General features: G+C 42.6%; 2 protein-coding genes across 2 annotated transcripts; one reads left to right on the top strand and one right to left on the bottom strand.

The window, feature by feature from the left end:
• The first annotated feature begins 1135 nt into the window (after positions 1 to 1135).
• Positions 1136 to 10497, top strand: trmt1 (tRNA methyltransferase 1). The gene is made up of 16 exons (XM_063882714.1): positions 1136 to 1312; positions 2288 to 2644; positions 3280 to 3487; positions 5240 to 5427; positions 5641 to 5756; positions 5909 to 6021; positions 6995 to 7143; positions 7273 to 7356; positions 7476 to 7545; positions 7903 to 8037; positions 8120 to 8205; positions 8300 to 8408; positions 8519 to 8595; positions 8737 to 8856; positions 9214 to 9328; positions 10211 to 10497. The coding sequence occupies exons 2-16, from the start codon at positions 2301 to 2303 to the stop codon at positions 10283 to 10285; spliced, it is 1989 nt and encodes a 662-aa protein (XP_063738784.1). The 5' UTR covers positions 1136 to 1312; positions 2288 to 2300; the 3' UTR covers positions 10286 to 10497.
• A 919-nt stretch (positions 10498 to 11416) lies between these two features.
• On the bottom strand, positions 11417 to 25597 carry man2b1 (mannosidase, alpha, class 2B, member 1). Its single transcript, XM_063884587.1, is given in 25 exon segments — positions 11417 to 12115; positions 13059 to 13161; positions 13344 to 13493; positions 13719 to 13943; positions 14376 to 14456; positions 14792 to 14879; positions 15864 to 15965; positions 16055 to 16173; positions 16789 to 16909; positions 17016 to 17113; positions 17206 to 17388; positions 17822 to 17938; positions 18208 to 18315; positions 18416 to 18522; positions 19246 to 19248; positions 19609 to 19629; positions 19632 to 19686; positions 20047 to 20167; positions 20253 to 20452; positions 21528 to 21673; positions 21756 to 21888; positions 22201 to 22394; positions 22461 to 22634; positions 23741 to 23843; positions 25440 to 25597. Coding segments are annotated over 25 exon segments (2970 nt in total). The 5' UTR covers positions 25560 to 25597; the 3' UTR covers positions 11417 to 12017.
• Positions 25598 to 26201: the final 604 nt, after the last annotated feature.

Genomic DNA, 26201 nt, shown 5'->3' with positions numbered 1-26201 from the left:
TATATATATATTAAATGCAGGGCTTGCTGGGTATATGGTATTATAATTGCCTCTTTAATGTTAAATAGAAGTTGCAGTAAAACAAAGTTAAACACAAATAAAAAACTGTACAAAACATGACTAAATGACACCTATTGCAGGTTTCCATTTCTGCCATTCCCTATGCAATGTGCACACTTTTTCCATCGGCAAACACCTGGCCTCATATTTGCAATGTGTCCATTTTAAAGTAAATAAACAACTGAAGAATATCTAACGAATCAAACCTACATTTACTTTACTGTTCACACAATATAGCCTGAGCACTGACCTGCTTTGACCCTATTTTGGGTTATTTTGGTTAATCCATAAACTATGTTTAGCCTTGTCATCCGCATGCATCACGACCTCCAGGCACCGTGAGATTAAATTAGATTATTCATGAAAGCAGCCTGATGTGTTAACATGTGCACTGCTGTGGAGGAAAGTCAGTGTGTGCATGGAGCCGCTCCTTCCTGTCCTTACATTGCACCGTTCACTCTGCCGGAGGGAAGGGGAAAGGAAGGGATTTTTAAAAGCAATGTATTCCTTGGTGAAGATGATGAATAAATACACAAGGAATTACATACAGACAGAGATATGGATTGGGATAAAATGTGGTTAATTGGAAACACATATTTGATCAATAATTCAAGGATAACATATAGAGACATTTTTACTTCCAATGTGATTGTATGGATGCGGATGTTTTTTGCACAGATTAGGGATATTTTATTTTGATAAAAAAGGAATTTAGATTATTTTTTTTAACCAAAAATGTAAAAAGTTATAGTAGCACTATTAAAAACAATATGAATAAAAAGGCAAATACAACCAATTTTGTATTTAACAAATAAAACTGTATTTTATGTATTTTTTAATAACTTTAGGTTGATAGACAGATATACATTACTTTGTCACAGCATATTGACAGTCTATCTACAAGAATACAAAAAATAGAATAAAATGTCTTTTAATCTAACATATGTATATATTTTATATAATGTTTTTTTATTGTATTACTTTAAATGACAACCCCTGATGGGAAATTGTTTGTATACAAAATATATGATGTTCATGTTTTTTCTCCCCCCTTCGCTTTTTCAGACCGCACAGGCTTCCGTACAGACGCTCCAAAACATGGCGACCTCCATGTGCTAACGTGAGAGGAGCCAGGAGAGTAAACTGAAGCCGCGAAAAACTGAAACCTGTCTGCTCCTCTACATCCCTTCTACATACAACCCCCCCCTGGAACATTAGGAAAGCAGTGTCCGCGTGCAGGCGGGCGAAACAGGTAAATATGTTTACAAGAGTTAGCATTGTTAGCAAACGAGCTAATAACTTGGTAAGAAGTAGCCCAGTTATTTCTGGGTTAAAAAATAAAAAAATGCGTATTTCTTTCAGTCCTAAATATTTGTACTCCACTTGTTATTCTTGCGTTAAAAGATAAGGAGCTAAAGCTACAGACTACACACAGTAGTCTCATTTATTCCCTTGGTTTGATCTGCTAGTGATTGTTGTTTACTGATGGATTAGTTGACTGGTTCCTCACTAAATCATTCATAAACACATTTATTTCTTGGTTAAAAATGTAAAAAGTTGTATATCATTTAGCCATACATGTTGTTACTCCACATGGTATTGTTGTTGTGTTAAAATATAGAAGCTAAAGCTACAGATCCACACAGTAGTCTCAGTTATTCCCTTTCTTTACTCTCCTGCTGATGTTTGTTATTGATGGTTTGTTGACTAAATAATAACATTGTTTTACTGGAAACTGTTCTCTGAGTAATGTGAAGAAAATCTGCTTTATTTTAAATTAAATTGAATGTTTTATAGGGTATATTTTGATGCTAACACTTAAGCTAAATGTGCTTTTTACTCCACTACATTAACTTCAAAGCTGTATTTACTACATGCTTTACAGATTGACTTTGTTATCAGTCGAATACTTCTAACAGTGATCAAGTAAATCCTCACTAAATAATACAATTCTTAAAACGGAAAGTGTTCTCTGAGTAATCTGAAGATCTCTGTTTCATTTCAATGTATTTTTTTTAATGGATTAGTTGAATAACTTAAGAGAAATGAATTAAATCTATATTTATACCTGATCAGATGTTTATTCAATATTATACTTTAAATAACACTCCAGTGGTGACTGCATTTGAAATGACCCTGTAGAAGTAGCTAGTTCTGTGTTATTACTACCCTTTTTTTACTACCTACTTCCTACTTTTACATAATTCTGTCTTCTTCTTTTTCCCAGGCGGTTCACCTGGATGCTGGTGCTGACAGCTCGTTTTCTCCCCCTCATCACCTCCCATCATCCTCTCTGCTCCCTGTCAGCCAGGCGCACATTTCCGTGGATCTCCGGAAGAGCCGCTGCTGCCATCATCAGAGGACTGGGATCCATGGAGCCTCCGAAGACTTCCTCCGAGGTTCCCCCCACCACCAAACCTCCTCCTCCCACAGCGACTGACTCTGCAGCAGAGGAGGAAAAGGAAGTTCCTGTTGGACTGTTACCCGGGGAGACGGTAGTGAAGGAGGGCAAGGCGGCCATATTGTTTCCCAGTGCTAACGAGGTGTTCTACAACCCGGTGCAGGAGTTCAACAGAGACCTGACGTAAGCTTGCTCATTGGCTGCTTTGGCTTCACTATTGAGAAGTCATTAATACCTAACACTACAGTCTCTTTAAGAATATAAATACAGATATTTTAAAAATCAAATTCAGCTATACTTAATCATTTATATTTCATTGTCTGATTCAAACTCACCAAGATGTCCCTGTTGAAGTTACAGATGTAAAGAGAAAACACATGAATACGTCGTTTAAGTTCATAAGATGTTGCAAAATCCTAAACCCCCACACAAAAGCCTTTTTCAATTATGAATTTTAATATATTTTTGTATATCTGAGCCTCACAGATGGGTCTTTTTTCACTGGATTGGGTTAAAATGTGTACTGAACATCTAAGAAACCCCAGGGTTTAAACAATAACACAACAACAACCAACATGTTTTTAGGTCAACAGTCTTTTCCTAGTGTACATTATCTAAGTGTTTCATGCATTAACTACATCACCCTAAATGTGCCAGTCATGCAACTCACTCGCAACTGAAACGCAAAACACTCACAGATGCCCAATATTTGGATGAAAGTAAATGTCATCCACATTTATAAGCTCTGTTATTCACCATGTTATGATAAATTCAGTACACGATATAAGATGTAATGTCCTCCCCCCCCCCCCACCCAGATGTGCAGTGCTCACAGAGTATGCCAGAGAAGTGATGGCTCAGCGGGGGGTGAAGGTGGTGGTGCCGGGGGAGACGGAGAGGGTGGTGGTGTCTCTGTCGGAGGAGACGACGGAGGCCGACGTACAGATGGAGGCCGACGTTCAGACGGAGGAGAAAAACGGAGCGGAGCCTCCAACCGAAACTGCAAAAGTGGGGGAGAAATGTGAGGTACGCTGGTTTGATTTCTTTATTTATTTAAATTTGTATTTTTTTTATTAGTATTATTTTTGCCCAAAAAATCCCCTGAATAAATAAATTATTAATCTTTTCATAAATATTATTTTAGTTTTTGTCATTATTATTATTATTATTATTATTATTATTATTATTATTATTATTATTTTATTTTATTTTTAATATTATTATTATTTTATTTTATTTTTAATATTATTATTATTTTTATTTTTATTATTATTTTATTGTTAATATTATTATTATTTTATTTTATTTTAAATATTATTATTATTTTTATTTTTATTATTATTTTATTTTTAATATTATTATTATTTTTATTATTATTATTATTTTATTTTTAATATTCCCACTGAATAAATTAATTGAATTAAATAAAGAAAGGGTCCAGAATAGTCTTATAATTACAGTACCCATTTGATTAAATTAAAATCTGCCTAATGGTAATTTATGTCTTTGCTAAAAGTACATATTTTATTTATTAAATAAATGACTTTACATTTAGAAAGCTGGGATTTTTAAAGTTTTTTCAGTGTTTTTAATGAAGGTCTTAATTACTTTAATCATGCATGAAAAAAATGCTCATACAAAATATACAATTTATAATTATCTCATATGTTGCTGACTCTGCTAAGGAGTCCAATGGTTTAAAACCCCAGGATAGAATAAAGCTGTGGACGTAGCTTTCTCTGAACAGAGGGATATCTAATTTCAGTCGAATTAAAACTCTTAAAGTGCTTTAAATCAATTTATATAAAATCATTTAAAAGCAACTTATAACACTCCTTTTTAATTAAAATAAATGTCCACCAGGCTTTTGCATAGTTGCTAATTGGAGTCATAGTAAACATTATAGTAATAAACAAGTAGGTAAATATATTATTTATTCGATACATAAAATGCTTCGAGCCCAGAGCTCCTGACAGCTCGGTGGATGAGTCCCTCTGGGGTTTCCCGCGCTATAAATAGCCTCTGTAACTCCAGCGGTTTGGATAAGAGCTTTAATCAAATGACTTCTGTTAATGCAACACGAGGTAATTTCACACTCAGGTGACTCCACGCTGCAGAGAGAGGTAATCACACGAGTTTATTCAAGTCTGAGGGATTTAATTTATGGTGGAATCAAACATTTACTCACCGAGGTGCAAAAGATGTTCAGCATTTGTTGGGGATTCTAGTCATTTCAGGGTTTGGATGAATAAAAAGGCACTTGATTCAGTCCTCTAAACTTGTATTAAGAATTATTTTACATTTCTTAATACAAGTCCAAACAGTCAGAGGGTGGATCTTTCATTGGCATCATCCAGATCCAGTTAACGTGCATGTAATTGTTCTTTAATTTCATTCAATGTGCATTTAAAGGCATTAAAGTACTTAAATTGAACTTGCTTTTAGCTGTAGGAGCCTTTTTTAGGTTTCAATACACCAATTCTAGTCAAAGGTAAATGCTTCTTTGCTACTAACATTTCTGTATACTTAATCCTTTTTTTACCCACAAAAAAAGAATATCAGACAACAATCGTCTTGATTTAATGTCATAAAATATATCACATTCATGCCTCTCCTTCACTGATTGGAGAGGCATGAATGTCCAAAATGACTAGTTTGATGCTTTTATCTAAAAAAGAAAAGCCTCTTCAATGTGTCTGTGTTGTCTCTGCTGCCCCCTGGTGGCCAAAAAGTCAACCCCTGCAGCTTTAACCCCACTCCGCCCCCCCCTCCTCTCAGCGTGGTCTCCGAGTGCTGGAGGGTCTGGCGGCGTCCGGTCTGCGCTCGGTGCGTTTCGCTCTGGAGGTCCCCGGCCTGCGGAGCGTCACCGCCAACGACTTCTCCACCAAGGCCGCCGCGCTGATCGCCCGCAACGCCGAGTACAACGGGGTCCGACACCTGCTGAGCGCCAGCTGCAGGGACGCCAGGTACCACGGATTTTATAGTTTGACTCTGTGTCCATCTTATTGTTTTTTATAGGTTTATACTTCTTATTCCTGCACCATCGCACTGTTCATGAGTATATATGGTGCAGTTTCACGGAGACTTGAGGGTTTGATGGTCAACATGATGCTGCAGCTGTTGTGCACGTGACAAAAAAGCCTCTTTGAGATGACGTCTGACGTGGCTTTGTTCTGCAGCATGCTGATGTACGAGATGCGAGGGAAGAAGGAGCGCTACGACGTCATTGATCTGGATCCTTACGGGAGTCCTTCTGCCTTTCTGGACGCAGCTGTGCAGTCCGTCGGGGAGGGAGGTGAGACGCTCAATCACTCATCACGCCTCCTCTGCGGTTCATTTCCTGCTTCAAATACCAGCCTCTCATATTAACCGGCTTTCCCTCTCGTCGTGTGTGTGTGTGTGTGTGTGTGTGTGTCTTTCTGCTGACTCACTGTTTGTCTCTCTCAGGCCTGCTGTGTGTAACGTGTACCGACATGGCGGTGATGGCAGGAAACAGCGGGGAGACCTGCTACAGCAAATACGGCTCCGTCTCCATCAAAGCCAAATACTGCCACGAGATGGTACACACACGTACACACACACACGTACACACGTACACACGTACACACACACACACACATACACACACACGCTCAGACTTGTCACCTAATTTGCATTCATACATGTGATCATTCTGGCCTGAGGATAGACATTGGCAAACTGTATCCGTGTGTGTCTGTGTGTGTGTGTGTGTGTGTGTGTGTGTGTGTGTGTGTTTTTAATACAGTTACCATGGGACTTTCTCCTCACAAATATAGAGTACGAGTGAACTCCTCCACACTGATGACATGCTGCTGCTCTCGGCATCTTTAAACTCCAGACTCAGAGCGAGGCCCTCCTGTCGCCTGCAGCGCTCGGCAATATGCAAAGCAGAATTATGCAACACCTGAGGGCACTTAGAGTTTCAGAGAGCATTCCCCTACACACTGCTGGCAGAGAAGTCTGCAAAAACCAGCCGTGACTTTTTTTATAACAGAGCCAAACATCAACAGAGCGCAACAACGCGAGGCAAGCCAGTTACTTTTGATTTATTTCGAATGTGTAAAACAATAATCCCCCAAAAATAAGAATAAAATGAAACTTTAGAAAAAATATATTATTGACTTACAAATGAAATACAAACAAACCATCTACCTGATCACACATCCGAAAGGAGTGGGACACTTATTTAATCCCACCCCTTATTAACATTTTCATTTAATCCTTTCTTTTATCAATCAATCAATAAATAGATAGATAAATACATAAAAGGTGTAAATGGAAATCAAGAAAAGACAAAACAAATACAGTTTTATATATCTTACTACAAGGAGAGAGCTCATCACAGTCTTTTATTTTGAAAAGCTCCGTCCAAAAGCTAACAGCCGTGCCAGATGTACTCCCGTCAGCAGCAGTCTTCACGTCCCTGCGTCCTCTTTGCTCTCTCTGTTTTTTAACCCTGGGCAAATACTTTAATTGTTGTGTTTGTTGTTTGTTGTTGTTGACCTGCTGCAGGCGCTGCGTATCATCCTGCACAGTCTGGACCAGCGGGCGGGGGTGTACCAGCGCTACATCCAGCCCCTGCTCTGCGTCAGCGTGGACTTCTACATCCGGGTGTTTGTACGCGTGTTCACGGGACAGGCCACGGTCAAGAACTCTGCCAGGTACGCACACATTCACACACACACACACACACACACACACACACGATGACTGTACTGTAATTTGACCTTTAACAAAGGCCTGTGTCCAGCAGATAAACACACAGTCTAACCCCCCTTCCCGTGTCTCAGTAAGCAGGCTCTGGTCTACAACTGTGTGGGCTGCGGATCCTTCCACCTGCAGAGGATGGGCCGGAGAACCAGCAACGGGAAACAGTAAGAGGCTCACTCTGTCCCGACGACACTATGGGATGTTTCCCTCGAGCGTCAGTCATGCTCTGGAGTCACTTGTTCCTGCAGCAATGTGTAGTAAGAGGACTCTGCTCTGATTTCAGTGTGAAGTATTCCTCAGCCACCGGACCCCCAGTCGGACCGCACTGTGACATCTGTGGGCAGAGACATCAGGTAACACACTCTCTCTCTCTCTCTCACTCACTCACTCACCCACTCACTCACTCACTCACTCACTCACTCACTCACTCACTCACTCACTCACTCACTCACTCACTCACTCACTCACTCACTCACTCACTCACTCACTCACTCACTCACTCACTCACTCACTCACTCACTCACTCACTCACTCACTCACTCACTCACTCACTCACTCACTCACTCACTCACTCGTTAGCACGTCCGGTCCTTAGATCTACTCCTGATATATTCTGCTACCCGCTTACTTCTTGCTCCTCTATATTCCCAGAGTAAACACCTAACACATAATCTCACCCTCTGACCCCCCCTGTGTGTGTCCTCCTGCAGCTCGGGGGTCCCATCTGGGCCGAGCCCCTCCATGACGTTGCTTTCGTGCAGAAGGTTCTCGACGCCGTGTCGGTGAACCCGTCCAGATTTGGGACGTCCAAGCGGATCGAGGGCATGCTCAGTATGGTGACAGAGGTACTCACTCCCCCCTTTCTCCCCACTTATTGTTCTGGGGGGGGGGGCGGTGTTAACACTTCCTGTGCTTCCTTTGCTCCAGGAGCTGGAGGACGCTCCTCTCTATTACACTGTGGACAGTCTGAGCAGCACGATACACTGCAACACCCCCCCACTGCTGCAGTTCAGGTACACACACACACACACAGAGTAGACATACAGTAATGGGATTTCTCCATGTTTGGAAACGTCCCCCCTCTGAATCCTGCCTCTCTCTCTGCAGGTCGGCTCTCCTTCACGCCGGTCACAGGGTCTCTCTCTCTCACGCCTGCAAGAACGCCATCAAGACGACGGCGCCTCCCGCAGACATCTGGGACATCATGCGCTGCTGGGTAACAAATCAAATACCACAGATATTACTACCAGGTCTTGTGTTAGATTGAACTGGGTCCCCTGAATGCGTCATTTGTACTTACTCTTGTCTGATTGGTTGTTCTCTCAGGAGAAGTCCAATCCTGTGAAGAGAGAGAAGCTGTCAGAGACAAGCCCCGCCTTCAAGATCCTCTCCACTGAGCCCAGGTGAGACCCTGACACACACCTGAGAGGAGAGAGAGTTCATCAGGGAGGAAACGCAGAGACTCACCGGCCTCCTGGACTCCAAATGAGTAGCAAATTCCTTTAAACCTACTGCGTTTTATGTGTGTGTGTGTGTGTGTGTAGCTCAGAAGCCTGCTTCACAGTGAGGGAGGACGCCAACCCTCAGTCCCGTAAACGCCACCTGACCCGCTTCCAGGAGAATCCGCAGGCCTTCTGGGGGCCCAAAGCAAGAGCCAAGGCCGGGTAACACAGGCAGCACATCTCTCACACTCACACTCAGGTGTGAGGAGGGTCCTAATAGATCTGTACAGACTCGGAGATAAATCGATTGACAGAAAATAATCACCCAGTATTGTTGATTAATCATACGCTTATTTTTACATAATTGTTCAATATTTCTACGACCCAGAATTCATATAAATCAAATATTAATGTATGTTTATGGATGTTGATACTTTTGAACACCCTTTATTGGACACTTTAATATTGCTGATGTTTTCTTGGCGAATAGAACCCTTAAAATCACTGTGTATTCATCCCTTTGTTCCTGTTGTTTTTTCTCCTTCCCTCTCTAACCTCCTCTCCTCTCCTCCCCTCCAGTGGCAGTTTAACAACCAGTCTGCAGGACAAGAAGAAGAGGTGCCAGAACAAGAGGAAGAACCAGTCCACAGAGTCTGGAGAGCTCAAAAGCTTCCACTGCAAGAAGTTCAAACAGGTCGGTACTTTTTATATTCACTCAGTCTCTGTCCTGCATCATGTAGCTCCTGTAGGTTACCTTGGAGACCCTTCCTCTGGTCTATTTTCTTTGCAAAAACAAACTTAATGTGTATTATTCTTCCTAGAAAGGTCCGACTCATTTCCTAGAACAGCAGAGACAAACATGCATTAATGATTTATGAGTTATTCACTTATTCTCGGAAAGAAAGCAAAACAAACCTACCTGGTAAACACTTTCAGGAATGATCTGTAGGGTTAGTCAACTTTGCTCTCTTCCTATTTTTATCCCCAAGGCTTCATTTAACCAATTTGACTCTGAACATTTTAAAATTAGGAATTCATTTGAGACAAAAAGTGAAGAAAAACTATCCTACAGAAGCCCATATGGGACAAAATGAACGACACTTCCCAACTTTTTCATTTTAATACATGTATATTAGATCCTGGCTATACATCACTGATGAAGATGGGGTTAGAAATAGCTCAAAAAGTTGCTATCAAAAAAAACTAATTAATTAAAATGTATCAAATATTTTAGGAAAGGGATTTAAATCAATTATCTTTTAGGATTTGATTGACTTTTTTTTAATTTGCTGCATGTTTTATATTCTGTATTGCAGTCACATATCTCTCCCAATAACTCCAGCTGATTGAGGTGTTGTGGATCATCACATCAGTCATCATTCTGGCATCAGAAGTCTCTCAGAATTGCAAAGTGATTCAGTAACTTGATTAATAATTAGAAAGTTCAGTTTGGCCTGTCGCCACTCGCTGACTTCCTGCCAGAGAACTGAAGTGCTTTCTGCAGCTGCCAAAAACTACCGTCAGTATCTGTCATTGACTTTCTACTAATGGTGATATTTATGTATTTGTATTCCAGGGAACGTGCACAAACGGAGACAAATGCTGCTACTCTCACAACCTGGAGCCGACGAAAGAAGAGAAAATAGAATAAATCTGTCCTCAGTTTTTTTGTTTTTTTTAAGTCATTTTATTTCTGGAGCAGCTGGAGAGCGTGAGGCAATCAGCTGGAGTTTGATCTGCACGACAAACCATGAGACTGTTCGTACGCAGAGCATGAGGATGATCACTTCAGAGCTTTTTGTTTTTGGTTTTGGGATCTTTTGTTATTTGACAGTCCAATAAAGTCCTCATGCTGACTTTGAATCTGCTGTTGTTGTTGTTGTTTGTGGTAGAGTTTCCACAGGTGCATTGTGGGAATTCTGCCCTCGCTGCAGCAGAGGGGGGAGAAGTACTCAGATCTTGAGTAAAAGTACAAGTACTCAGGTCTTGTTCTTGAGTAAAGTAGAAGTACTCAGATCTTGTACTTGAGTAAAGTAGAAGTACTCAGATCTTGTACTTGAGTAAAGTAGAAGTACTCAGGTCTTGTACTTGAGTAAAGTAGAAGTACTCAGGTCTTGTACTTGAGTAAAGTAGAAGTACCAGAGTGTAGGAATACTCTGTCACAGTAAAAGTATTCTAAATGTTCCTCCAGTGAAAGTAGAAAGTACTCTCCTCTAAATGTACTTAAAGTAGTGACAGTAAAAGTAGTCATTGTTTGATTGGTCCATTTCAGAATAATATCTCTGATATGTTTTATAATGATTGATCATTAAAGTGTTCTCAGAGCTGGTAAAGGTGCAGCTAGTTTGAATGGCTTTGTATACTGCAGGGTAGCTGCTGGATTTACTGCAGGTGAACTACAGTCTGATTTATTCATCCTAATCTGCCTAGCAACTAAAGGGATTAAATACATGTAGTGGAGTAAAAGTACAAAGTAGTACTTGAGTAAATATACTTAGTTCCTTTACACCCTGCAGCAGTGTCTTTAACTCACTAATTCAAAGTAAATTAGAATTTGTCCCGAGGTAATCCAACCATTGTGCAAAGGAATTCTAATTGATCTTGCTCTACAGTTAAGATGTTTCTCAAACCACCTGCTGTTCAGCTTTTGGATTATTCAGTGAGCATTAAACTCAACTGCTTTAAAAACACCAATATTATCTGCTCTTACTTTAATATACTAAATATTCCTCGTAGGTAAAGAAAGTGTGGATGTGGAGCTGTGTAAATAATATGCAGGTCACACAGTAAGAATAACACTTTATTGTCAGCTGCTTTATAATCAATATAAAATCATGTTCAAATTATTTACAAATATTGGCACATAATGCAGAAATGTCTATAAGGATCTGAGTGCTGAAGAAAATTGGCAAAAAATCCATGAAAAAGTGACTTCTGAGAGGGATTTATTGGTATTGATGTGAGCAGTACGAAAGGCAGCTTCAGCAAATTCTGTGCATATATACTGAGTCTCTTAAAGGAGGAACAATTGAACTCATTCAGTGTCTCTAACTGGCAAATAATCAACCTGTTTCTGTGTTTGGACGGACATGAGTGTGGTCAAAAGCAATTCAAAATCCAAAAACCATCTTCAGATCTGCTGAATTTCTTTGTAAAAGGTGAATTTAAACCCCTAATCGTCACGTGTCTCTGGAACCCGTCACACGGTGGCTTTGATACAAATCTTGTCGCCGTTTTCCCATTTTAAATCCAGCTATCCTTTGTAAACAGAAACCCTTTTAATCATTGTGAAGTGTCTTCGCTCGAGGCCACAGGAGCTCATATTGATTGAAAGTGACTCACTCATTCATTTTGGTAAAATCGGAGGAGTAGTGGGATCTAGTCTATCTGACCCGGAGTAGGAAGGTCCGGATCTCCATCGGCCTCAGAGTCACCTCCCACACGGAGCGGTCCTGGAACTCCTTCAGCAGCGGCCTCTCACCTAAGAAACAGGGTGCAACATAAAGAAAGTAGTATGTAGTGTCTCTACTTTAAAGAGTCCTCTCCTGCTGATGTTCAGGTGTATATCAGTATGTAGAGTCTCTACTTTAAAGAGTCCTCTCCTGCTGATGTTCAGGTGTATATCAGTATGTAGTCTCTACTTTAAAGAGTCCTCTCCTGCTGATGTTCAGGTGTATATCAGTATGTAGAGTCTCTACTTTAAAGAGTCCTCTCCTGCTGATGTTCAGGTGTATATCAGTATGTAGAGTCTCTACTTTAAAGAGTCCTCTCCTGCTGATGTTCAGGTGTATATCAGTATGTAGAGTCTCTACTTTAAAGAGTCCTCTCCTGCTGATGTTCAGGTGTATATCAGTATGTAGAGTCTCTACTTTAAAGAGTCCTCTCCTGCTGATGTTCAGGTGTATATCAGTATGTAGTGTCTCTACTTTAAAGAGTCCTCTCCTGCTGATGTTCAGGTGTATATCAGTATGTAGAGTCTCTACTTTAAAGAGTCCTCTCCTGCTGATGTTCAGGTGTATATCAGTATGTAGAGTCTCTACTTTAAAGAGTCCTCTCCTGCTGATGTTCAGGTGTATATCAGTATGTAGTGTCTCTACTTTAAAGAGTCCTCTCCTGCTGATGTTCAGGTGTATATCAGTATGTAGAGTCTCTACTTTAAAGAGTCCTCTCCTGCTGATGTTCAGGTGTATATCAGTATGTAGAGTCTCTACTTTAAAGAGTCCTCTCCTGCTGATGTTCAGGTGTATATCAGTATGTAGTGTCTCTACTTTAAAGAGTCCTCTCCTGCTGATGTTCAGGTGTATATCCACAGCTGTTATATTAAGCAGTGGGGTGTTAAAGGGGCTCAGCAGGAATCCTTCTGTGAGAGAAAGGGAAGTAGGGAGGAGTATGAGAAACTCTTAATGTAATGGTGTAAGCTGTACCTGACTGCGGGGTCCAATCAAAGCGCTTCATCTCGTCTCTCCACTGATTGGCTGACAGACTCAGTTCAGACACGCCCAGCAGCTTCAGGGTGGAAAACATCTTCTACACACACATAAAAAAAGGGGCAGGATTAGCAGGTTTTTTGAGGATTAGTAATGATTTAAGTTTCAATTACGCTATTTCTTTATATTTCTTTACTTAAATAGTCAATTATGCATCAATTTAAAGTCTACAAAACACAGACAAGCTAAGGCAGGTGTGTGTGTCAGGTATGTGTGTGTTACCTGCAGGTTGACGGTGACAGGCTCTGCGTTCACTCGGCTCTCCCCGCTCTGGAACTGATGCTCCAGCCTGAGCAGCAGCGAGGCCTCGTCCCACTGAGTCAGAGTGAGCAGGTGAACAGGGAGGGGCAGCGCAGCCTGCAGCCCTGAGAACTACACACACACACACACACACACACACACACACACACACACACACACACACACACACACACACACACACACACACACACACACACACACACACACACACACACACACACACACACACACACACACACACACACACACAGTTAGAGTGGTGCAGGAATGAGTCAGTCTGAACAGAAACACACGTTACAGCTCACTCTTCACATGACCCCCCCCCTCTCCCCTCACCTCCAGCTGGGTGTCTGGGTGCAGCTCCCCGTCGGTGAAGCTGAGCAGCGGCTGCAGCACCACCTGCTGGGCCAGGGGCCGGTGAGCGTCTGCCGCGCAGGGGGGCCGCTGCAGGGACAGCAGGAGGCGGCCCCGCACCACCAGCCCCTCGGGGAAAATGTCCGAGATCTCGTTCAGAGGCTCGGCCACGCCGCGGACGTCATCGTACAGCAGCCGGCGGTGCAGCTGGGGGGGGGGGGGGGGGGAGTAATGTAGAGGTTAAAGGGGCTTTGAACTGTCTAATAAGCACAAATAACCATAAACTGCATTCAAACTAGACGAGATTTGAATGAAAAGAGACATTTTTTCTCCATCTATATTAGATATACACACTATTTATTATTAGTGGCTGCATTTGAGAATAAACGGTACTTCATTAATTCCCCTACGTTGCATTTTTAGCATTATTGTCTTTGTTTTATGTGCCATTATTTAGGAAGAGTGCATTAAGGGCGACATGGAGCACTGATCCTGCCATTTATCTGTATTTATGTTTCTTGGCTCTCCATTAAATACACCAAAGCAAACACATCGTATGTTTAAACCTACTTGGCAGTGTGTGTGTGTGTGTGTGTGTGTGTGTGTGTGTGTGTGTGTGTCTGTGTGTGTGTGTGTCACCATGATCTCCAGAGAGCCGTTGTGGAGGCTGCCCCCTCCCTGAGAGCGATCCGTCACCACAGTGAGTTGGTCCTCTTCATCCTGAACACAGAAGAGTGGAAACAGGAGTCGGACTTTAGGAAGCAAATAAAGATTTAGCATTCCGAAGTAAAAGGGATGGAGAACAGATCAGCACACAGCCACTCATCCAGAGAGGAGAGCCAAACGGCATACTTTGGACGAGAGCTTTCATTAAATGAAAGGTTATATTAACTTAAAAAAAGGTGACGAAAATAAAGAGATTTTGTACATTTTGTAAAGTCTGGATTTAAGAAACACGGTTCCATCTGTCCTCGTTTGTCTTTAAATGACAGCTGCTGACGCACATATTTTGTCCTAGCTTTTATTAACCAAATGAGCCCTTGGTTAACACACACCTTGATGAAAGCCCGGGAGTTGATGGGGTAATAGTTCCCGGCGATGGGCTCCGACTGCCTCAGGTTCCAGGTGGGCCGGAAGTCTTTCCTGCAGGACAAAGAACAACGTATACGATAAAGAAGTAAAATATAAACCCTGGTGGACGGGTCGTCCTCCAGCAGTGGTACCGAGTCTCTGCTGGTGGGCGGGTCGTCCTCCAGCAGTGGTACCGAGTCTCTGCTGGTGGGCGGGTCGTCCTCCAGCAGTGGTACCGAGTCTCTGCTGGTGGACGGACGGGTCATCCTCCAGCAGTGGTACCGAGTCTCTGCTGGTGGACGGGTCATCCTCAAGCAGTGGTACCGAGTCTCTGCTGGTGGACGGGTCGTCCTCCAGCAGTGGTAATGAGTCTCTGCTGGTGGATGGGTCGTCCTCCAGCAGTGGTACCGAATCTCTGCTGTTGGGCGGGTCATCCTCCAGCAGCGGTACCGAGTCTCTGCTGGTGGGTGGGTCGTCCTCCAGCAGCGGTACTGAGTCTCTGCTGGAGAACGACCCGCCCACCAGCAGTGGTACAGAGTCTCTGCTGGTGGACGGGTCATCCTCCAGCAGTGGTACTGAGTCTCTGCTGGTGGACGGGTCGTCCTCCAGCAGTGGTACCGAGTCTCTGCTGGTGGACGGGTCATCCTCCAGCAGTGGTACTGAGTCTCTGCTGGTGGACGGGTCGTCCTCCAGCAGTGGTACCGAGTCTCTGCTGGTGGACGGGTCGTCCTCCAGCAGTGGTACAGAGTCTCTGCTGGTGGACGGGTCATCCTCCAGCAGTGGTACCGCGTCTCTGCTGGTGGACGGGTCATCCTCCAGCAGTGGTACTGAGTCTCTGCTGGTGGGCGGGTCATCCTCCAGCAGTGGTACTGAGTCTCTGCTGGTGGGCGGGTTGTCCTCCAGCAGTGGTACTGAGTCTCTGCTGGTGGGCGGGTCGTCATCCAGCAGTGGTACTGAGTCTCTGCTGGTGGGCGGGTCGTCATCCAGCAGTGGTACTGAGTCTCTGCTGGTGGACGGGTCGACCTACAGCAGTGGTACTGAGTCTCTGCCGCTCACCTCCTCTGCAGCACCTCCCTGCCGTTGGAGTCGGTGTAGAAATACTCGGACGTTTTGATGCTGGTGTCGATACGAGTGATCACCTCCTTCCCCAGGTCATCCCTGAGGTCCAATAATACAGACAAAAACCCTTGAAATGCAGCTCATAAATCACATCCAGCACACTGTATGTGATAAGCTGATGAACGGACCCGATAGGCACTGGTCCCACGGTCCACTCCAGCTCCAGCTCCCGGCTGTCGGCGTGCAGACGGACCACCTGAGAGACCCAGGGAGAAAACACCTGCCGCACCTCCTGCACCACGGCCCCCTGAAACACCGATAAAAAGGATCAGCACTTCATATGTTTTACACACAACATCATGGTGTGTGTGAAAGCACATTTTAGGCACATTTTATGAAGGGTTTTTATTCTGTTTTCGAAACCATTAGGCAATAAACATACTGGAACAACTTGACCTTTATTTTTGGTGAAATACTAAATACTCTTTAATTTATTCTGTACATAGTTTTGTCTGACGTAAAAAAGCAGCTTTAAGATTTTCATTTATTAAAAAATGAAAGACTTCTTAAACCTCGTTGTTATTTATTGTGATGACCCTCCTATTGAGTTTATAATCACATTATTTGGACATATTGTTTTGTATTATATCACGTGGATGTGGTTTGGGATGAGACGTAACGGTACGGTTTGCGTCGTCGTTTTATTTACGATCGTTTTTATTATCCATGTTCCTCGAGGTTTATGAACCTCCATATTTGAAAATAAATAAATACAATTAGACCTTTAAGTTAAGAAAAGAATAAATAAATCGTGACACAATGCACAATGATTTAAACTCTAAAATAAATGTCTAAAACTAAAATAATGACCCTATGATTTTGGTTCAGAATAACTGAGGCGTAGTTTGACGAGCTGCTCCACCTGGATGCTCTCCGTCTTGGCGGTGCTGCTGACGATGAAGGGGGTGGAGGAGTTGGGTCTGAAGATGTAGGCGCCTGAAGGCTGGTCACTGTGGGTGTTATTACCGTCACTGGCGTTGTACCTGGACCACACACACACACACACACACACACACACACACACGAAAGAAACAGTAGGAAGGTCTCTAGGAGAAAACAGTTGCACAGAACCGTCTGCAGGTCCCTCACCAGTAGAAGTTCTGGGTCAGTTTGATGCTCTGTTTGGTCTCCAGGTTGCTGAGGCTGCTCAGGAGGCCGGTGTCCGGGTCAAAGGTCACTCGTAGGAACTGGAGAACATGGACACACACACACACTCAGTATTCAGAGGAGTGTTTTATCGTGCAAAAAAAAGTGTTAGAAAATACACAGCTCCACAGACCTGGTTCTGGATGGCGGTGGGGGCGCGGGGCCGGGGGGAGGCGGGTGGGGGTCCGTCCTGCAGCAGGGACACGGAGTAGGTGGTGAAGCCCAGAGGAGGAGCCTCCACCTGGAAGAGCAGCTCTCTGAGGGCGGAGCCTCGACTCCTCCTCACCTCCCGAGTGGAGGCGGACACCGCGAGCACCTGGACACACACACACACACACACACACACACACACACACACACACACACACACACACACACACACACACACACACACACACACACACACACACACACACACACACACACACACACACACACACACACACACACACACACACACACACACACACACACACACACACACACACACACACACACACACACACACACACACACACACACACACACACACCTTAGGGTGTTTTGATTTTCAGGGTGAAGAGTGACAGGAGATGCTGACAAGTCTTAAAGACAATCGAGTGATAGCAGATTGGAGGCTAACAGTGTGTCTCCATCATGTGTCTCTGATAATGTCACACACACACACACACACACACACACACACACACACACACACACACACACACACACACAGACACACAGACACAGACACACACACACACACATACCTGGCAGTCCACAGGTTTGCCTTTAGCGTCCGTCACTTCATACGATGTTCCGTTCACCGGCAGCCGGACTGGATAAGAGACGGGTCGAGCGAGGGGGTTGTACACATTCACTGAGAACTGAGGGAGAAAGAGGGAGAGGGAGAAAGAGCGAGAGAATATCAATGGAAATACTGATTAATAATATTGTAAATGTCCCCGCTGTGAGACCGATAAACAAATTCTGATTTATGAATATGTGTAGATATTACATATAGAGGTGACAATTATTTTAAATTCAAGGTGTACATTATAGTACAAACATGTGTTCTATGAATGGACTCTGTTAGTGATAGTGTGTGTGTGTGTGTGTGTGTGTGTGTGTGTGTGTGTGTGTGTGTGTGTGTCACCTTTTTGCTGGCCTCGGTGAGAGGACACACACTGATGTTGAGGTTGTCGCAGTATATCCGTTCAGCAGTCGATCCACTGAGAGCAGCCAGACTGTTGCTGACCAGAACCTGGGGGGAGGGGGTGGGGGATCGGACAGAGAGAGTCCTTCAGTATCATATCCAAAAATAATAACGGAGATTAAAAAGTTCTGACAGCAAGTGGAGTTACCTGACAGCGCTGCCAGCCATTAGCGAGCCTCCTAGCGTAGTCGTTAGCGACGTGCTGCTTCTCGGTGCCGGACACAGCGTCGTGGTGCTGAGCCACCGCCATCGCCTCTCTGCAGGGACAGGAAGACAGGAAGTGAGTCCTCTGCCTGCTCGACACTCACATTTATTATAGGGGGTGAGGGGTTGCACAACTTTAGTTAGGGACTATAGATTAAAAATAAGATTTATGCTAACAGTGTCTGATTCCTGAGGTCGAGATTTGGGACGAAGTTGATACCGTTTGTGGAAAATTAGTGAGCTTACAGCTAATTAAGGCATGAAAGCAGAGAAGTGTGTGTAAGATAATGGAGTTTTATATTTCATATCAGCTGATGCAATGCTATAAACACACACATGCTAATCTGAGACAAAAACTGGCATTCATACTTACAGATAATGCAAAAACGTACAAAAAACACTTTTACTAAAACGAGGTGTAATATTTTTACATTTTCAGTGACTTCAAAAATAGCATAGTTTTATTCAACCCAAAAAAAAAAGTTAGAGTTGCTGTCTTTATTTTTTGAGTAAACAAGGCAATTTGGAAAATAAATCGTACTAAAAACTGTGAAAGTCGTCATTTATGGGATTTTTCACAAAACAATGTTTGATTTGGTGTGTGGGATCACTGCCTATCAGTCGTAACATCCATGTTCTTTTGTAGAAAAAAAAATGGGAGATTAATCAATCAAATCAGGTAATAAGAAGACAAGAAAATACATTTTTACTTCAGTCGTTTTTTCCCCACCTGAAGACCTTAGATCCTCGTAGGATAGAATCGGAGGATGAAACCCTCTTCATTAGTCACATACATGCACACAGCAGAGCACACACAGTGAAATGTGTCCTCTCGGGGAGCAATGGGGAGAGGGGGATTGGAGGTGTCCGGTGCCTTGCTCAAGGGCACCACAGCAGGGCCCAGGAAGTGAACTGGGACCTCTCCAAGTAGCAGTCCACCTTCCATATTTCAAGTCTGTTCGGGGACTTGAACCGGCAACCCTACGATTCCCAGTCCAAGCCCCTACTGACTGAGCCACTGCTGACAAGTATTAAATTGACATCCTTAAAGTCGGGATAAATCTGGTGGACAATGTGACCTCTAACGGATTCCTTCACTCATGTTTTTCAGTAAGAAGTAATAAAGCAGAGTCTCACTCAGGGTCTGGCTGTCCCCCTCCCAAAGGGTCCCTTCCTGGAGCCCGGACCCCCGAGCACCTCCAGCTGGTTACATGTCTGAAACAGACAAAGACACACACTTATATGTAACATGTGAGACACTACTACATATAGATCCTGAGCTTTAAGGAGTGTTACCCTCTTACCATTTAATTTCCAAGACCTTCCTGCTCGTGCTTTTTGTGAAAAAGTTAAACCTCTATTAAATTCACAGGAAGATCTTTCAGCTGTACTCCAAATACTTTGAGGTTCTTATCAGAATCAGAACCCCTTTATTTGTCCCACAGAGGGTACATGTACAATAGTTACAGCAGGTAAAGAGCCAAAGACCACTTCATATCTCTCCAGAAGCATGCAACAAGCAGAATACACAGCAGTGAGTGATTTTTAAATCGGAGTCATTGTTCCTCTCTCTACCTGCAGGTTGCTGTTGCTGACCCTCTCGTATCGTTTCAGCGCCGGTCGGCTGGTGAAGTATCCGGTCCAGAAATCGTGAGCGGCGTCCGCGTACGGGAAGAAATCATCCGTCTTCAGAGCCCTGGGATAAGAACAGCACACAGGATCACTCTTTATGCCTTAAGGTTATAAATCCACCATTTCTATCCTCTCTAAGTGCTCTCTACCAGGTGCTGTTGGCTCGGTGCAGCTCCTGCAGGTAGCAGGACGGCGTGGAGTACAGCACGTTGACTTTTCCTCCGTTGGCCTGCTGCGCGTTGACGTAGCGGATCAGCTTGTCCAGGTTCTTGTACCACAGGTTGGCGTTCTCGTACTGGAAGTCCGAGCCCATGGTCATAATGATGTGGTTCGTCTTGTACACCAGTGACTGAGAGAGGAGGAATATACATTAGATTGAGCCGACCCTTTAACCCACAGCATCTCACAATAAGAGCAATACACCCGGAGAACACTGAATTTAATCAGCTTCAAATAAGCCAAACCGTTTTCAATTCTACAACCTTCTTTATTACTTTTGTTTTATTTCCCATTGTTTTGTTGCTCATTTCTGGGCTTTAGCTTGTTATTAATGAAGCTTGCAATACAAAAATACAGTCAATACATGTACAAGTCTTAAGTACCATAAATATAGAGTGTTTCTGTGAGCAAAGGTGTGAAAAAGGGAGGCTGTTTCAAATGTTATACTAAGCAGTGTGCGTGTTCACAAGAATATAGTTGAAAGAAAAGGATACACAGACACACAGTGAAAGGAGTCCATTCACGCAATATTTAAAAAACAATACTTTAAAAAAATAACATAATAATTGACAATAGAATTATGAACTATATATATTTTAAAATGCATTTTTTAAAGTTGAAAACAAGCGCAGCCTCCAGGAAAGGTCAACCTAATGCGGAAATGCCTTAACCCCGCAGTACCTCGAATGTCCAGCAGGCTGTCCCAATTCTTTTCACCTTTTGACCTTTTGATTTTCCTCTCAAGCTTTTTAAATAAAATATTAAAATCTATTTCTACAACATTTTCAAATTTAATCAACTTTCTTTTTTTTAATTATTTGCCCTTTTTTTTGTCTTCATTTGAAACTAGTTTTTCCAGATTGTTGCAAACGTTTCTCTCTGAAATGTTCGACGTATTCATTTCTTTACCTCCAAAATGTATTTTTTACTTTACTGTTTGTTTCTGACATTATTGAGACTTAAAAAATATATTTTCTTCTATAAAAATATTTTTTTCCTGCAGAAATTTCATTTTTGTACTCGTTGTTTTATTGTTTTTTTCGACCTTTTTAATAAAACACAAATAAATAATAAATCCTAAACATTCTTATATTCTTCCCACGGAGTGAGTACATCCTAAGTCAGATAGTATGAAAGTCTAAGCCCCTGATTTGTTACTTCAGTGATGGTGTAAAATGAGCGTTAAATAACGGTGTGCTTCTGACCTGACTGTTGGCGATGGCGACGAAGCGCTTCACCACGTCGTCCACGTTGTAGTCCTCCAGGTCGGGGTCGTCTCTGATTGGTGGATCATCACAGGACTGGTCCCAGCAGAAACCCGGAGGAGGGTTGTACCCGTTTGGGAGGATCCCTGTTTGGGGTGGGGTGAGAGAGAGAGGAGATTAACCCGAAATGACCAAACCCCAGATGGAAAAATGTAAACGTTGTGTTACCGGTGAAGAGGTCGGCCATGGGGGGGGTGAGGCTCTCGGAGGCCCTCCACAGCAACTCCTGCTCCCTCTTCTGCATCCTGAGAGATCGGTCCTGGTAGTCCAGACGGCCGAAGAAGAAGCCGTCATACCCCATCTGAAACACACACCAGCTGTGGATCTAAACAGTCGCGCTTTACTCCTGATCTAAGTTTCATTATTGCACATTTTTCTTATTATAAATGATCTTGTATCCATTATTTCACCCCCCGTCTTTTTTTATGAGTGATACAACACTGATATGAAAGCTGAAAGAAGCACACTGATATTAAAGGTCAGTGTTTCTTTAAGGCAGGCACAAAGGATAGAGGAACCAAAATGCACTGCAACCTTGATTCAAATAAAGAACTTCTTGGGGTAATGTACCCACTACATGTGTTCTGGTTTCACTGGGAGCCTTCAGATCTACCTGAGCGAACATGGAGGCGTGCTCCCGGGCGTGTCCGAAGGGGTCGATGTGCCAGGCCACCCGGGGGCGCCCGCAGCGACCGAACGTGTCGTTGAGGAAGCGCAGCCCCATGGTCATCTGGTCGATGACGGCGCTGTAGTGGGTGGTGGCTTCATCGCTCATGCACCAGCCGCCGTTCACAAACTCCAGACGCCCTGCAGGACGGGGGGGGGTTTGAAGTTATGACGCTCCTTCAGGGTAAAATTAAACGTCGTTCTTACCTTCGTCCACCAGCTGTCTGACCGTCTGCTGCATGCCGGAGCTCTGCTGCCTCCACCAGCGGTAGAAGAAAGCCGTCTCCACGTAGATGAACCTGCGGTCGGGGTTCTTCAGCAGCTGGTCCACCACCGAGTCCAGGATGTACTGCACCCCCGCATGCTGGATGTCGTTACGATCTGCACACGGGGAGACACACAAACACACACACGCAAATTTAGCAGTAGGGATCAGAGGTTTTTAGGATGAGTCACCCACATTTAGCTGAAGAAACACATCATTTATTTAACCTTTAAATACAAAAACACTCGCTTTCACTGCAGTATCTCTTCTGGTCTGATGGTTGGTAATACTGCAAGAGCTTTTATTCAACTAACATTGTTTTTTTAATAAACAAAACAGTCTTTAAATAGAGAAAAATGGGTTTTCAAAGGCCAAAGAAACCTCTCTTAATATGTTGTTCTGTCCACAACTCAAATATGTTAAGTACAATCTCAGCAGAGGAGTAAAGAAACCAGAAAACATTCATTAATATTTACATTTAAGGAGCTGGAATTAGATCATTTTGACTTTCTCTTTAAAAAAATAAATACCCAACCCATAGTAAACTAACTAAAAAAGTGTGCTGCTAATTGGATAGTTGACACCTAGGTAATTAATTCATATGTGCAGATATAAACATAAGGAAACTACTAAGTCAGTATTTTTAAATAAAAATGACCACACACACCTCGTCCCCTTCACCTCATTAAACCCCGGGTGTTTTATTAACAGCTCTCAAGGTCTCGGATGAGAAACAGCGGGTTGGAAAATCCTTCAGCTTCTGGAGGACAGTTAGTGTCCTGTCACATGACCTAACTCTGTAAACACACTTTATAGTGTCTGGCATCAGGTGTGTTTTATAGTGAGAGAGACAATCATCTGTCCGTCACCTGAGAGTGCTTCTGTAAAAAAGGCATTATCCAATCTTTATATGGATAGATAAGAGTGTGTGTGTGTGTGTGTGTGTGTGTGTGTGTGTGTGTGTGTTGAGGTAGATCGAGCACCTGGTAAGGATCCCTAGGGAGGTGTGCATGAGTCTCCATTTGCATCCATTAGTAATTCATTTTAACAGGGTTCTGAAGCGTCTGCACACTGGCGTTCTTAACTTCAACCTTTGAAAGAGGTTTCTTAAATGTTTGGTTTTAAAACTGTAAATGGATTTGCACACGTGTGACACTCAGAACCCTCTCCTCTCAGTTTCTACGTCCGCTGTGAGTCCCAGCCTCCCCAGAGCGCCACTGACCTCCGTAGAAGTACTGGTCCACGGTCTTCAGCCAGCCGACGTCATCGTGCGTGTGAGGGACCAGGTGCACGTTCAGCATGTCCTGCTTTGTGGCATGACAGGACTACACACACACACACACACACACACACACACACACACACACACACACACACACACACTAAAACACACTGAAGACACATCTACTGCTATTCTAAGGGAATGTACAGTAATTGGAAAGAAACTATTAATACATTTAAAGGACAAATACTTCCTCTTTCGGTTTAGATTGTTAATAAAAATGCAGTTCCTCAAACAAACGAACTTAGGAAACATCGTTGAGTAGAATAAAGGAAAAGGATTTACATAAAAAGCAACAGCAGTGGGATTTACTCACTCTATATTCTGCGGTCTTGTCTGTTTTTGATTTGTTTATTTCTGTATTATTGATGCCCCTGATCCTACTGATGTGTTGCTCAAAAACAAGATGTATTAATAAAAAATGACACTGGAGGGAATAGGTTTTTTTTTAAAGGGCCATATCTCCCAATATGAGCGGGTGGACGGTTATACAAGCGACACACTCTTTTTTTAATAAAATAAAGAAGCTATTTGGATTACAAAATAATGAACGCACTTAAATCTAGTAATATATTTTGTAGGGCGGTGGTGGCAAAAGTCCATAGGGGCTTGGCCTGGGAACTGGAAGGTCACCAGTTCAAGTCCCCGAAAGACCTAGTGCCACCGTGGTGTCCCTGAGCAAGACACTGGTTACCTACACTGCTCCCCGGGCGCCGTACATAATGGCAGCCCACTGCTCCTAACACTAGGATGGGTCAAATGCAGAGACCACATTTCGTTGTCCTAGTACTTGTACTCTGTGCAATGACAATAAAGTTGAATCTTATCTTATTTATTTATATATATCCTTTACATAAGAATAGAAGTACGTTTGGATTGAAGGCATTTTTTGTTTAAATTAGTTTTTGTAAGAAAAATGATTCTGTATTTTGAACAAAATACATATTTGGACAAACTATATAATAAATAAATAGTTCTGTAAATTAAGAAATAAAAGTCAGTTGATAATGAAACATATTAGCTAAAACAGAGCCAGATATTTTGGTCCAAAAAGAAAATGTATTCTGCCATCATGCGTCCAACATTTTAAAAGCTTGTTGAAGACTTTCCATTTTAATAAAGCCAAAGCTTAGAGCTTTAGATTTCTCTGTGTTTGTCTAGGAGTCCTACATTTTATGGTATTTTATGCTATTGTTTTACTGTTTTGTTGATTTTAATCTCGTTTTATTTCCATTTCAAGTTCTATTGTGTTTTTTTTATTGTGATTTTAACTTCATTTTAGACTGTCATCTATGTTTACTAATCTGTAAAGCCAACTGAGGCAAACACTCCAATAAAACAAACGTATTTTGACTGTATTTGACTCTTTTTGAACAACAAAAAATGAACCTAAAGAGCCAAAGTTATGCAGTTTAATGGATATAAAAACTAATGCTTAAAATGACTCTTTTATATTGAATTTCTATACCAACATAACACAGCAAATTGATGATTTTTGGAACAGAAGACCCTAACCCTGCAGCGGTACTGACCCCAAACAAGAAGGCGGATGAGAGAAACTGAAAGCAACAGGAAGTGTTCATCTTTAAGGAACTGTAATACAAAAACACAATAAGAAAACAGCACAAAAGTGTCTAACCTCATATCCGCAGGTTGGAGACTTCTCAGTTTCTTGTCCCAGAGGAAAAGTTAAAGCTCCAGAGAAGAAGAGGAAGAAGAAGAAGAAGAGGGAAGCCAGCTGCAGACATCTGCCCGCCATGTTGGGAAATGAACCTCTATCATGTGACTTCTGTTTATCTGAGCCGGGGTCACGTGACAAGACTTCTGCAAGGATAGGGAGGAGTTTCGTTCCCTCAGCTGAGACTGTAAGGCACCACCGACGAAGGGAAGGAACACTAGCAATGATGATTATCGGTACTATCTGCTGAATTACTTCATGTAAATAATCAGACGTGTTGCTGGAGTGATTACTGAGGAACTTCTGCCGATAAAAACCGAAAAACATTTAATTATCAAATCATTAAATCAATTCAAAGTTGATTTAAATAGCCAAATATCACATAACACTTTTGCTTCAGTGGGATTTATAGAATAATAAACATAGATGAAAGTGTAAAACAAAGTTAAAATGACAATAAAACTATAAGAATAACCTGAAAATACAAATAAAACGAGATAAAATACAACATGTAGAACTCAGGAGGACAATAGGGACATCTGAAACCGGCTCTAAGTATAGGCTTTATTAAAAAGGAAAGTCTTCAACAAGCTTTTAAAATGTTGAACACTGTCCAATTATATGTGCTTAATGATGGCTGAATATATGTTCTATTTTTGGACAGAAATGTCTGTTTTAGCTCCGCGTTAAATGTATCTTTCACTATCAACTGACATTTATATT

The sequence above is a fragment of the Eleginops maclovinus genome, chromosome 5, assembly GCF_036324505.1.
Source record: "Eleginops maclovinus isolate JMC-PN-2008 ecotype Puerto Natales chromosome 5, JC_Emac_rtc_rv5, whole genome shotgun sequence".
Lineage (NCBI taxonomy): Eukaryota > Metazoa > Chordata > Actinopteri > Perciformes > Eleginopidae > Eleginops > Eleginops maclovinus.
Note: the sequence above shows the minus strand (reverse complement) of the source record. Positions and strands in the feature narration are given on the sequence as shown.